At 40.1% G+C, this 14,045-nt stretch overlaps 2 protein-coding genes across 2 annotated transcripts in view; both read left to right on the top strand.

Annotated features, from left to right (window-relative positions):
- The window catches only part of LOC125858376 (serine/threonine-protein kinase Nek6-like), a 1,100,283-nt gene that overhangs the window by 464,615 nt on the left and 621,623 nt on the right, over positions 1–14,045 (top strand). The gene's annotated exons all lie outside the window — the stretch shown is intronic.
- On the top strand, positions 4,073–5,065 carry LOC125858928 (uncharacterized). Its single transcript, XM_049538692.1, has one exon. The coding sequence runs from the start codon at positions 4,073–4,075 to the stop codon at positions 5,063–5,065; it is 993 nt and encodes a 330-aa protein (XP_049394649.1).

Genomic DNA, 14,045 nt, shown 5'->3' with positions numbered 1-14,045 from the left:
GTAATTGTTGTAAAACTAAAACAAATAGGAGATGAAAACAATCTCTATATATATATATCTTAGGCCCGCATACGTGGCGCCACCACAAATTAGAATTTTTATTATTTACAAAATTAGCCTTCCCTTTCATGAAAGTTGTGACTTTAATGAAAAGTTGCGACTTTAAAGAAAAATTGTGACAACGAAGAGTTGTGACTTTTATGAAAAGTTGTGACTTATATGAAAAATTGCGACTTTAATGAAGAGTTGCGACTTTTATGAAAAGTTATGACTTTTATGAAAGGTTGTGACCTTTCCGAAGGATTGCAACTTTTCCAAATAGTTGTAACATTTGTGAGAAGGTACAAGAAACATTTGTTCACACTACCCTTTGTTGTCTATAAATAGAGGGATTTCCCCTCATTTTAACATAGCGAAAATTCTGAACCTCCTCCTCTTCTTCTTCTTCTTCACAATTAAATATTGTATACTTTTGTTCATGTTGAGTGGCTCACTGACACTATTGCTTATGTTACAGATCCTGATATGTATTTTTACAATCATTATCTTATAATTTATGCTTATGTTATTAAGGTTAAATGATAAGACTGCTTGGTATGTAAAATGATCTCAGTACAGTTAGTATTCCAATTACCAGAATCGTCTTGAAAGAAAGAGATCCTATTTTCCTTCTCCTATTGGATACAGAGATGTGGTAAAATTTTGCGTTTACATCTCCGTTATTAAGGCAGTTGATCCTAGAGCAAATCTTACAGTAATCCTCTTCCATTTTAAGGATGTTGTTATACTCTCGAGTAAGCGTACTTTCAAGATTTTGGAGAAAAGAACTATAGGGGTAGCTTGAGGAATTTTGGATGCCCGACAACCTAGCAAGAAGGATTCTTTTTTGTTTAAAAATGTTTGCCAAAATGGTGCTTTCTCCAAGCAGTAATTTTGTCTTTAAAAATATTCTTTGCCTCTACGTAGGAATGGTTATGCCAACACTGGTGGACTATGTTTTTGAAATCAGGGTGGCGATACCAGAAGCTCTCCAATCGGAAAGGTTTAGCTCGAGGACGAACAAAAAGATTGAAGAGGTTAATTTGAAGAGGATTGTGATCAGAGTGAGTTTTAAGGATATGAGTGACAGAGGAATTAGGGTAATAATCCAACCAATTAGAGTTGATAAAGCAACAATCAAGTCTCCTTAGTATAAGACTATGACTCCTTTCCAGAAGATTGGACCAAGTATATCTACTGTCCTTAAAGCCTAGATGTAAAAGCTGACAACAGTTAACACAATTTTTAAAGTTGGAATTATTCTTACGACTATACGATACACCACCCCATTATCTTTTTGACTAAGGATGTCATTGAAATCTCCAGCAACTAACCAAGGACTACGAGTGGTTCTAGACAAGGAGTATAAACTATCCCATAAGAGCTTGCGATTTGCTACTAGATTGCTAGCATAGATAATGCTCAAAGTACAAGAGATATGGTTAGGGATGACCTGAATCATTGCATGAAGCTCCTGAGTAGATTGACGAATGTGAGTCATGGTAACCATGCTAGAGACCCATAAGAGAGCAATCCCACCGGAGTTACCAACAGAAGGTACCTCAAAGTAGTCAGCAAAGTCGAACGCATTTTTTATGTTTAGTGGCATTCCATTTTTGTCTCAAGAAGGGAAACCATGCAAGGGTTGTGAGTATTAACGTGTTCCCTAAAGTTCCTTTTGAAGTTGTCTCCGTTGGCCCCATGAGTATTCCAGACAATAAAGCAAGTAGGCATATTCATTGGAAACGAGTTGGTTGAGTTGTAAATAATAGACTAATAAAGTTATAGTCATGTCTGTATTTTTATCTTAATTTCACCTCGCTTTTATCTAGAATTCACTTCGTAATTCTTTGCAGTGACAGAAGAGATAACATAAAAAATAATAATGTATACAATCAAATGCTTACTAAGTATGGTCCCTCAGTTCTTTTCTTTTGTGTTTTGAGAATTAAATTACATTAATTTTGATTAATATTTTAAGATATATATTTTTATTTAAATTAAATTGATTTTTTAAATACAAAATATGAGAATATTTCTAGCGGAACAAGAGTAATTATTATTTGCAAGATAACCAATTAATTCTCTCTCTGAGAGTAAATGAGTAACGTCTTTTCATTCGGAGTCTTTGAGTTAATTCCTTGAATAGTTATTTATGTTTATGAAATTATCAATTATTTTTTTTTACATTTTTTAAAAATTGTAAAATCACTCAAACTGTTATTTTTATTATTATTATTTTCAAAATATATTGTATATTACAAAAGATTTCTTCTCTCCTAATTGACATTTCATGTCACATTAAATATTTTATTCAATTCAAATTTGAAATTCTTAACTATTAGAAAAAAAAAAAAATAAAATATTACCATTCTAGAAGAATTTTTTTATGCTTTTTATTATTTGATAACACATACTTTAAAAACAATTTTTTTAAAAAAACATATGGTTTGACATAGATAAAGCCTAATAATATTATAGAGAGCAATAATATTCATTTGGAGCGACTGAAAAAGAAAAGAAAAATAAGATCAAAAGTCCAAACTTTGTAATAAGTTGAAATATTTTTATTTATTATTTTAGCATAAGTAGAGGCCTTCTACATAAATATTAATGCCATTAATTCCAGGGAAAAATGAGTAAACTTCTTTAACTGAAGTAGGTTGTCAGCTAAAGGGACGAGTCTGAGTTATATAACTCCAGTCATGAAGAATGGAGAAAAAGTGATTGAACTGAAGAAGGAAGAAGTTGATAAAGCAACAGAGGAGTGGAAACAAGCCCTCATTCTATATGTTGTAGGGGAATCACCTACCATAGCTGCGATGAAAATGTACATAGCTTTAGAAGTTCATACTGTGAGTAAGCCTAAGGTGTACTAACATAATGATGGCTATTTTTAGTGCGATTTGCTAATTTGGATGATAGAAATGAAGTATTGTACTCAAGACCACACTTGCTCAACAATCGACCCATTATTGTGAAGGTTTGAAGTCTTGAGTTTGACTTCAATAAGGAAGTGCTACAAACAGTCCCTATTTGGGTGAAATATCCTAATTTGCCTCTCTGTTGCTGGAGTATGGACTCCTTGAGTTGGATTAGTAGTGGACTAGGGGAACCACTATATGCAGATGAATGCACTACTAAGGTTGATAGACTATTATTTGCTCGAGTGCTTATTGAAATGGATGTGGCCAAGAAATTACCTAGAAAGCTGGAAGTTGAAGATCCAAGTGGAAAAGTATTTGAACAAGCAGTACAATATGAATAGGTACCAAAATATTATGCTAAATGCATGCAGGTGGGGCATAAATGTAATGGGAAAGAAGGGGTGAAAGTATAGAGGAAAGTAACTAAATGGCAACCTAAAGTGGATGCTAATCAAACAAGGGAGATTAAGGTATCAAAAGTCAAGGAATAAGTAGTAGCACCTAGAGAGGAAATATGGAAGCAAACACCAGTAAAGGCAATAGGAAGAAGTTCAAGAAAAACAACCAGATGTGCAGATGATGATGCATAACAGATTTGGTACTATGCAGGTTTATGAACAAGGAAGTTCAAGTCAGGATTGCCAACATAAGCACAAGCAGGGTGAAAGAGATAATATGAACACACCAGATTTGACTGCATATGCTGCTAGTCACTTGGAACATTAGAGGACTAAATAAACCTCACAAACAGAAGGAATTAAGGTTGTTTTTGAGGGTAAATAATGTTAGTATTATAGCAATACTAGAGCATAAAGTAAAGGACGGGTTAGCTAATAAAATAATCCAGAAAGTTACTTCAGGGTGGAGATATTAGGGAAATTATGCATTTACTCCTAAGGGTAGAATTTGGATGCTATGGGATCCTAAGTGTGTGGACTGTGTAGTGGGAAGTAAGTCTGATCAATACATACAAACAAACATAAAGATTAAAGGAAGTGGAATGGAGTTCATGTTTGTGGTAGTTTATACATACAATTAAAGATAGATTGATATTGTGGGAGGACCTTAGGAGACTGGTTGCTATAGCTCACGGACCATTGTTGTGCATGGGGGACTATAATGCAGTGTTGCAAGCTGAAGATAGACCACAAGGCAGCCAAGTACAAGATATAGAGGTTAAAGACTTCAATGGTTTCATAATAGACACTGGTATACAGCAGCTGAAAACAGTTGGGGGCACATGCACATGGACGAATGGACACAGGATAAACAAGGATTTAGTGAATGCTGAACGGATGACACAAATGCCAATTATGGAGGTGAATATACTCAGGCCAGGGGTATCTGATCACTCTCCTTTGAAGATTGCACTAGATAAGAGGAACCACAAAAATTATAGAGCTTTTAGATTCTTTAATTGCGTTGTAGATCATACAAGTTTCCTACCATTAGTAAAGCAAGCATGGCAAGGAGAAGCAAAAGGGAGCATGAAAGAAGTCTGGAAGAAACTTAGAAAAGTCATTAGAGCTATTAAAGAGCTGAATAATACTGAATTCAGGGGAGTTAGGGACAAGATTCAGATCATTAGAACACAACTACATCAAATTCAACATGACATGATAGATAACAGGCAAGTGCAAGATAAAAAGGAACAAGAGAAGGCACTGAAACAACAACTGGAGAAATGGAGTCTAATTGAGAAGAGTGCTATGAGACAAAAGTCAATGGTGCAATGGTTGAATCTTGGAGATGCAAACACAAATTATGTCCTTTCTTACATGAAGAACAGACTGGCACATAATACTATAACTAGTCTTACAACTGCTGCATGTATTAGTGTGTATTCTCAAGAGGAAATTGAAAATGAGGCAATTACATTTTATCAAAAACTTCTTGGTCAGAATGCATCTAGGTTGCCTAGTGTGGATAAGAAAGTAATGAAGGAAGGTGGAAAGTTGAATAAAGAACAACAAATGAAATTAGCAGCTACAGTTACAATAGAGGAGGTGGAATCTGCTTTGCAGGAAATTAATGATCTTAAAGCTCCAGGGAAGGATGGACTCAATGCTGTTTTTTTTCCAAGAAAGCATGGCCAGTGATATACCGTGAGTTTACGGTAGTTTTAATACATTTCACTTAAGAGTTGTGTGTGTCTAGGGACTTTTTGTATTGTTTTTTATGTGTTTTTATCATGTTTTGCAGGAAAGATGTTTGGGCGCGGAAGTAAAGAGACAACTGAAAGAAACGCAGAAAAGGGCATCTACGGAGGTGATCTATGAACCATAGGTCCATTGACGCTCCGTATATGGTGATCGTAGATCAGCAAGGCAAGGCATGGAAGGAGAATCAGGGAATCTGACCAAGTGTGGAACCACGGTGACCATTGACAGTTTGTAAATTGATCTATGGACCATTGACGATCGCTTATACTTTTGAAAAGAAGTGTAATTTGAGTGTATCAAATTTTGGCTCTGCTGCTGGGAAATAAGGCTTTTAAATTAAGTTTAACTACATTATTGAACTTTAGTCAAATATTTCCTAATTTTTCTTTTTCTTTTATTTTTGTCTCTCTCAGGGTCTTACTCTAGTGTATGCCAAGTACACGGAGCCAAGGCGAACCACTTACTCTCTACGATCCAGAACTGAACAAAACTTTGCGGAGAATGAATAATCAAGGAGTTACGGTTAATCCTATCGGAGGAGAGTTAGGTGAAATAGTTGGATTGTAACCTCCGGGAGTAGGTGATGAGAATAATCAAGTGCCAGCTAAAAATAGATTGGGAGATGCATTGAGGGTACATGACCCACCAGGACCACGACAACCTGACAATTTTAGGGTCAATCTTAAAAATGCCGATTCTGATGGACCTCTTGTCCTACCGCCTCTACCTCAGAGGCATATATTTGTGGTGACCAGTAGCTTGATGCAGATGCTTACAACGAGGGGCTTGTTTGCGGGTTTGTCAGCGGATGATCCACATGCCCACATAGCCAAACTAAACCATGTCTGCAAAAGCTGTGTCGGTCGACCTGATTGGGATATGAACGTCATTGGGTTGCGAGTGTTTCCCCTATCATTGACCGGAGATGCTGCTGTGTGGTTCAATGAACTCCCTTACAACTCAATATATACATGGGAGCAGTTTACAAAGGTGTTCTTAGCAAGATTTTTTCCAATATTCAAGAAGCTGAATAAAAAGGACAAACTCAACAACTTTGTGGCACTACCTGGAGAGTGTAGTTCTTGGGACATGTTCACTACCTTTATGAGAGGTGTCCCGAATCACCGTACTGATGATGAGTCACTGAAGGAGTACTTCTATCGAGGACAGGATGATAATGGTAAGGCAGTGCTGGACACTATTGCAGGAGGTTCATATGGTGAATGCACTTTTGCACAAATTATAGAGAAAATGGAGAAGATATCTCGAAACAATAAATCTTGGAGCACTAGAAAGTCAGATACTAGGAGGAACACGTTTGCCGTTCAAGCTACAAACAACCATCCCGCAGATGAAATTCGTGAGGAGATGGCCCAGATGAGAACTGAACTAGGGTTGGTGTTAAAACATGTAACTGGAGGAGCAGAGAAGGTGAATGTTGTGAACTATTTGACTAGAACTCCACCACCGGGAGAGGAGTATTACTTTGAAAGGGATGCTTATGCTGTGAATGAGCAGACGGGGGGTTTTCGACCAAACGCCCAAGGTTCCAATCTGGATAATTGGTGCCAAGGTCAAGGAAACCAAAGTTGGAACTATGGCAACTACAACCGAGAGGGTCAATATGTCCGGGATGGGAACTTCAATCGCGACAACAACTACAACCGAAACAACTATGGCAACAAAAATGATCGGGTTGGACCTTATGTTCCGCCTCAAAATTGGGATTCTGCTTCTAGGGAAACATGAGGTAATATGTCACGTATTGAGGATATGATGCAGAAAATGATGAAGAGGTTTGATTCGACTGATGAGAATGTGAAGGAAATGCGAAATGACTTGTTTGGTATTGGTCAAAAAGTTGATGCCCACGCAGTGTCGATCAAGTATCTTAAGCTACAGATTACTCAGTTGTTGACTACAGTGAACCCACGTCAACCTGGCACTCTACCTAGTAATACTATCCAAAATCCAAAGAGTGATGTACATTGCATGACAGTTACGACTCGAGAAGGTAAGCAAACCATTGATCCACCTATCCCATCTGGGGTAGAAACTGGTGCTAGTAAAGATGATGACGTGGTTGAGGTGCCTCGAGAGACCGAAAATGTGACAGAGAAGGAAAATGAGGTAACTCAAAAAGTTGTCCCCCTACCTAGACCTCCACCTCCTTTCCCACAAAGGTTAGTGAAAAAGATTGAAGAAAGAAAATACCTCAGGTTTATTAGCATGTTGAAGCAACTTTCCATTAATGTTCCGTTGATAGAGGCTTTGGAGCAAATGCCTAGGTATGCAAAATTTATGAAGGATATGGTGACAAAGAAAAGGGTCGTGAGCTTCGAGGATGATGATTGATTGCAACATTGTACCACTATTGCTACTAGGTCCCTTTTGCAGAAGAAGGAGGATCCTGGTGCCTTTACTATCCCATGTACCATCGGGTTGTTGCATTTTGCTAAGGCATTGTGTGATCTTGGGGCTAGCATTAATCTGATGCCATTGTCGATTTACAAAAAGCTAGGTATGGGAGATCCAAAACCGACTGCAATGCGATTGCTCATGGCCGATATACCCATATGTGTGCTCCATGATGTACTACTGAAAGTGGAGTCGTTCCTCTTTCCGGCAGATTTTGTGATTCTTGATTGCGAGGTTGATTTTGAGGTTCCCATCATTCTTGGGAGACCATTTTTAGCTACGGGGCACACTCTTGTTAATATGGAAAAGGGGTAGATAAAATTCAGACTGAACAATGAAGAGGCAACTTTCAATATTTGTAGGTCTATCAAGCAAAATAGCTAGCTCCAATCGGTATCGGCGATAACCTATAGAGTTGAGAGTGTTTCTGAGGTGCAGGTCGAGGGGAGACAGGGTGTTGAGGCATTAGGATCGGTTATGATGAACTTTGACAGGGATGGTATTGAAGAGTATGATGAGCTGGTCGCCGCACTTGATAAGTGCGAATATCGGTCAAAACCAAAGAAGTTGGAGTTGGACATAAAAAATCGTGAGTCCCCACCTGCACAACTGTCTATTGAGGAGGCACCAAAATTAGAGCTTAAGGCTATACCACCGCATTTGAGTTACGTGTTCTTGGGAAAAGATGATACTTTACCGGTCATTATTGCGGTTGATTTGAATGGGCGGCAAATAGAGTGTTTGGTTGCCGTATTGAAGAGGTTCAAACGAGCCATTCAGTGGACTATTGCTGATATTATTGGGATCCCTCTCAGTATTTGTTGTCATAAAATCCAACTCATGCCGGATCACAAACCTAGTATTGAGCACCAAAGAAGATTAAGTTCGCCTATGCAAGAGGTAGTTAAAAAGGAGATCATCAAGTGGTTGGATGTTGGAGTTATCTATCCCATTGTAGAGAGTAGTTGGGTGTGTCCTGTTCAATGTGTGCCCAAGAAAGGTGGGATTATTGTGGTTCCTAATGAGAGAAACGAGCTTGTTCCGATGCAGCCCATAACTGGATGGAGAGTCTGCATGGACTACCGAAAGCTAAATACTTGGATAGAAAAAGACCATTTCCCTGTGCCATTCATGGATCAGATGTTGGATAGACTTGCTGGTAAGGATTGATATTGTTTTCTTGATGGTTATTCGGGCTACAATCAGATCTCTATAACTCCGGAGGACCAAGAGAAGACCTCTTTCACTTGCCCTTATGGGACTTTCGCCTTCAAACAGATGCCATTTGGGTTGTGAAATGCTCCAGCGAATTTCCAGTGTTGTATGATGTCGATATTCTCTAACATGGTGGAGGACACTATTGAGGTATTTATGGATGATTTCTCTGTGGTAGGTGACTCTTTTGATCGATGTCTGGATCATCTGGCTGAGGTGCTTAAAAGGTGTGAAGACTGCAATCTGGTGCTAAATTGGGAGAAGTGCTACTTTATGGTGAAAGAAGGTTTAGTGCTAGGGCATTGAATTTCTGAGAAGGGCATTGAGGTAGATAAAGCAAAAGTTGAGGTGATGGAAAAACTTCCTCCACCTATCTCTGTAAAAGGTGTTAGGAGTTTTCTTGGGCATGCAGGTTTTTATAGGAGGTTCATCAAAGATTTCTCAAAAAATGCACATCCCTTGTGCAAACTGCTCGATAAGGAGTGTAAGTTCTATTTTGATGATGCTTGTCTAAGAGCATTTGGAGATTTGAAGGAGAAGTTAGTGACTGCACCTATCATTATTTCACAAGATTGGGGACAACTGTTTGAGGTAATGTGTGATGCGACTGAAGTGGCGCTTGGTGTGGTATTGGGTCAAAGGCGAGAGAAAATTCTCCATCCTATTTATTATGCTAGCAAATCTCTAAATGTGGCCCAAAAGAACTATATGGTAACTGAACAAGAGCTTCTTGCGGTGGTTTTCGCATTCGAAAAATTTTGATCCTACTTGCTTGGCACTAAGGTCATAGTGCATACTGACCATTCTGCATTGAGGTATTTGATGGCGAAGAAGGATGCAAAACTGAGGTTGATTAGATGGGTATTGTTGCTGCAAGAGTTTGATTTTGTGCTAAAAGATAGAAAGGGATCGAAAATCAAGTTGCCGATCACTTGTCCAGATTGGAGAAAGAGGCTATGCTAAAGCTTGGTGATAGGACTGAAATTAATGATGCTTTTCCAGATGAACAGGTATTGGCTGGTTCTCATTATCTGATTCCTTGGTTCGCAGACTTTGCTAATTATTTGGCAAGCGATTTGGTGCCCCCAGATTTGTCTTTTCACCAAAGGAAAATGTTTATGCATGATGTGAAGAAGTTCTTTTGGGATGAGCCTTATTTGTATCGTAGTTGTGCCGATGGGATTATTCGCCACCGTATGCCAGAGGTTGAGATGATGGGTATACTAGAGGTGTGTCATTCATCGCCTGTTGGTGGGCATCATAGTGGTGTTCGGACTGAGCATAAAATTTTGTAGTATGGGTACTACTGGCCCACCATCTACCAAGATGCTCATGATTTCGCCAAGTCTTGTGACTGTTGCCAAAGAGAAGGAGGAATTTCAAAGAGGCAAGATCTTCCTATTAATCCGATATTGGTGATTGAGTTGTTTGATGTATGGGGCATTGATTTTATGGGTCCATTTGTGAGTTCACATGGGATGAAGTATATTCTTGTTGCAGTTGATTATGTATCGAAGTGGGTGGAAACAGTTGCGCTCCCCAACAATGAAGGTAAAAGTGTCACCGCATTCTTGAAAAAGAATATCTTCTCCAGATTTGGTACACCGAGGACGATTATTAGTAATGGAGGTTCCCACTTTTGTAATAAGTTGTTGAAGGCGCTACTTGAGAAATATGGTGTCCGCCACAATGTAGCCACTCCTTACCATTCGTAGACTAGTGGGCAAGTGGAAGTGTCCAACAGAGAGATCAAACAGATTTTGGCGAAGATTGTGAATGTTAATAGAATGGATTGGTCAAGAAAGCTTGATGATGCTCTATGGGCCTATCACACCGCATACAAGACTCCTATAGGTATGTCTCCCTACCAACTTGTATATGGGAAGTCTTGCCATTTACTGGTAGAGCTAAAGCATAAGGCTATATGGGCGATGAAAAAGCTAAATTTGGATTGGGGCGCCACATCTAATCAAAGAATGAATGACTTGAATGTGCTTGATGAGTTTCGCCTAAAAGCTTATGAAAGTTCAGCCTTGTACGAAGAAAAGATAAAGAAGTATCATGATCAAAGAATTGAAAAGCGAGAATTTGTTATGGGTGATCTTGTGCTTCTATTCAACTCTAGGTTGCACTTGTTTCCGGGCTAACTCAAGTCCAAATGGACCGGGCCATTTTTGCTCACAAAAGTGCTTCCCCATGGAGCGGTTGAGCTTGAGAACAATGAAGGAACAAGGTTCATGGTAAATGGGCAACGGATCAAGATCTATCTGGAAAATGCGAAAAGTGTGCAAGAGGTTGTTGAGGCCTATGTTCTTGATGAAGTCTAAGTAATCAAGAGGCCTACGTCGTGCCGCGACGTTAAATCAAGCGCTGCTTGGGATGCAACCCAAGATGTACAATCTAGCCAACTATAGGTTTTCATTTTAGTAGTTTTCTTTGTTTAGTTGCTTTTTTTGTATTCCCTTAGATAGGTGTTTTCTTTTTGGTTAGTGTTGGCTAGATATAACTTAGGGTCCGTGTCTAAAAAGTGTTCAGAAAATGCAAAAAAAAAAAGGAATGGCCTAATGGTTGCTACATGTGCAGGTGCGCAAGGCAAAATCTGCAGAAAATGGTCTGGTGAAGAGGTCTATGGACCCCATCGATAGTCCATAGTTCATTCTACGGACCGTAAATGGCGTCCATAGATCCCAGGTAAGTGATATTTTACAATGTGATAGTGATCTACGGTACCCATCTACGGACCGTAGATAGACCTACGAACCGTAAGCGTGGTCTCGTAGGTCCAACCCTAGCTTGACCGATCAGACCCGGACGACCTCTAATTTAAAAACCCCCACTTTCAAATCATTTCCCACTTCTTCTAAATTCTCCCTAACCGTTACTCCACCTCCCAAATCCCTCAAAACACTCATTCTCACCATAAATACATCATCACCCACACTAAATTCATTCCCCATATTCCAAATTCTCTTTTCTCTTTTCCCCAAATTTCTCTAAACCCCCATTTTTCAAACTTCGATGTCCGGGTGAAGTAAAAGTAGGTGACTTTTGTTGGTGATATTGGAATCGTAGTGTCGTCACACAATCACACCACTCCTCATTACTTGTAAGGTAATAGACTTTCCCCTCACTTTGAATTTCAGTTCATAGATTGATTATAGAAAGTCAAGAGTTGGGTCTTGACCTTGGGTAGTTAACCGTCTATAAATGGATGCTAAATTTGGAGTGCTAACACCCTTGGGACGATGGTCAGTGATTGTGTGTAGCTATAGCATAAAATCAGTGCAAATAAATAGTCTATATGTAAGTTTTGACATAGGGTTCCACATCTTGTCTTGAAGTTATTATAAAGTTGCGTAATTGGAACCCTTAGAATGACAAACTGGCATGAGTTATGTTTGAATGCATGATTAGACTAGGATAATATTGCAATTGGCTTCAAAAGCTGGTTTAAAAAATATGAGGCACATCTGAGACCTGGCACAGACCCCATCATGAGACCCGTCTACTGACCGTAGACTAGGTCCGTAGATGGAGGGACTTGGCAAAATTCACCAAGTGTGAAACTACGAATGTGGACTACGATCTGTAGACCAATCTACGGACTGTTATGTATGTCTGTAGTTTCGAACAGAGATCAACTTTTTGGTACCTGTGAGCTATGGAAGGGTTCTACGGACCGTAAGTCTATCACTGATCGTAGGTCCCCACCGTAGGTGGCCACTGAAGCCACTATCTGAATTTTTTTTTTGTTTTTCGTTCTTGTTCGTTCTTAGTTCCAAAATCTTTTCGAGTGTGTTATGTACTTATTTTGGTACTAATTAGACATCCATAGGTACCATGGCGCCTAAGAAGCAAGTGACCTACTCAAAAAGGGGTAAATCAAAATCAGTGGCGCCTACTTTTAGGCTGATTAACGAAGACATGGACGCGGAAAAGGATCCCGCATATGTTCCACCGACCACGAGGACATCTCCTACTGCACCTCGAGCTACCCAAAATACATCCCGACAGGTAGTCACCGATGTAGTCACTGTCTCCCAGTCTGATGAGGAGCACACACTAATCGGGTCACCGGCTGGTTCTGCTTCTGGTTTTGAGGATGGTTCTACTTCCGGTTCATGGTCTGCCTTTGCTTCTGGCTCTGAGTCCGCCCATGCTTCCGACTTCGGTTATGGATTCGCCACAGCTAAGGTTCACAGGAAAAAGCTGCCTCGTCTGATGAGGCCTCTAGTTCGGAAGAAATCCCGATTCCACAAAACAATAACCCTAATCCAGTGGAAGGGGAACCAAGTAGATGGTATGTTGAGGGGCAATGACAGATCTATCGGGATACCAAAATGTTAAATGAGAAAGAGAGGATGGCCCAGCTTATTACTGAGGAGCGCAGAGTCTTCACGGGGAATCTACACACCATGTCCGCCATTCACCACTTATTTAAGCTTCACAAGTGCGAGTGGATGGCTCGTGACCGCCAAAACATATAGCGAGGAGATTGTGCGGGAGTTCTATGCTTCCTATGCTACCACTCTCCGAGGGTCGATTGATAAGCGATCCAAGCCCATAGCTCAAGACCCCCTCAACTCAACAATGGTTCGAGTTTTTTCGATGGACATCTCTCATGCGACCATCAGGTGATTCCTCTACGGTCCTGGCCCTGATCATACTTGGGCACTAAAGACGACCGACTTTGACTATAGATGGGATACATTGTGGAGTGGAGCCATCACCCGAAATGCCGAGCAGAGGGAAGCTTTGTTACTATGGCTCGCCAGGCATATCACTGCAGATGGAGATCGTGTGGAGTGGGTCGCTACACCACGACTGGGCATTCGAAAGGCCACCTTGAACTTGGTGGCCAAGTTCTTTTGGTTACTAGTACGAAATAGAGTCTCACCAACCAAGGATGATAATTTGGTGACGTGGGATAGAGCGGTCATGGTTGCAGCATTGGTGGCAAGGCTGGAGATAGACTTTGCCCGCATACTATTAGCAAAGATTCATGAGAGGGCCTTAAGACCACTACTACCTACCCGTTCCCGTGTATGATCTTTCAGCTATGCAGGGATGCTGGAGTGCCGATCTGGCACTGTGACAAATTTTTCCATGCAATAGGAACTCTAAATATTGGGCTGATTCGGGACGAGGTGAATGTAGCAGCACCACGCAGAGGGCCACAGGTCGATGTACCAGAGAATATTGATCTGGTAGATGCGGTGGAGCAGATATAGGGTGATGATCCTGTCCTTCCAGCCCACAATGATGATACCCCAGTTTCCAACTC

The sequence above is a fragment of the Solanum stenotomum genome, chromosome 3 (assembly GCF_019186545.1).
Source record: "Solanum stenotomum isolate F172 chromosome 3, ASM1918654v1, whole genome shotgun sequence".
Lineage (NCBI taxonomy): Eukaryota > Viridiplantae > Streptophyta > Magnoliopsida > Solanales > Solanaceae > Solanum > Solanum stenotomum.
Note: the sequence above shows the minus strand (reverse complement) of the source record. Positions and strands in the feature narration are given on the sequence as shown.

Bases quoted from the DNA above. Each gene is read 5' to 3' on its own strand.
- LOC125858928 (XM_049538692.1), top strand. From the start codon at position 4,073: ATGGGGGACTATAATGCAGTGTTGCAAGCTGAAGATAGACCACAAGGC.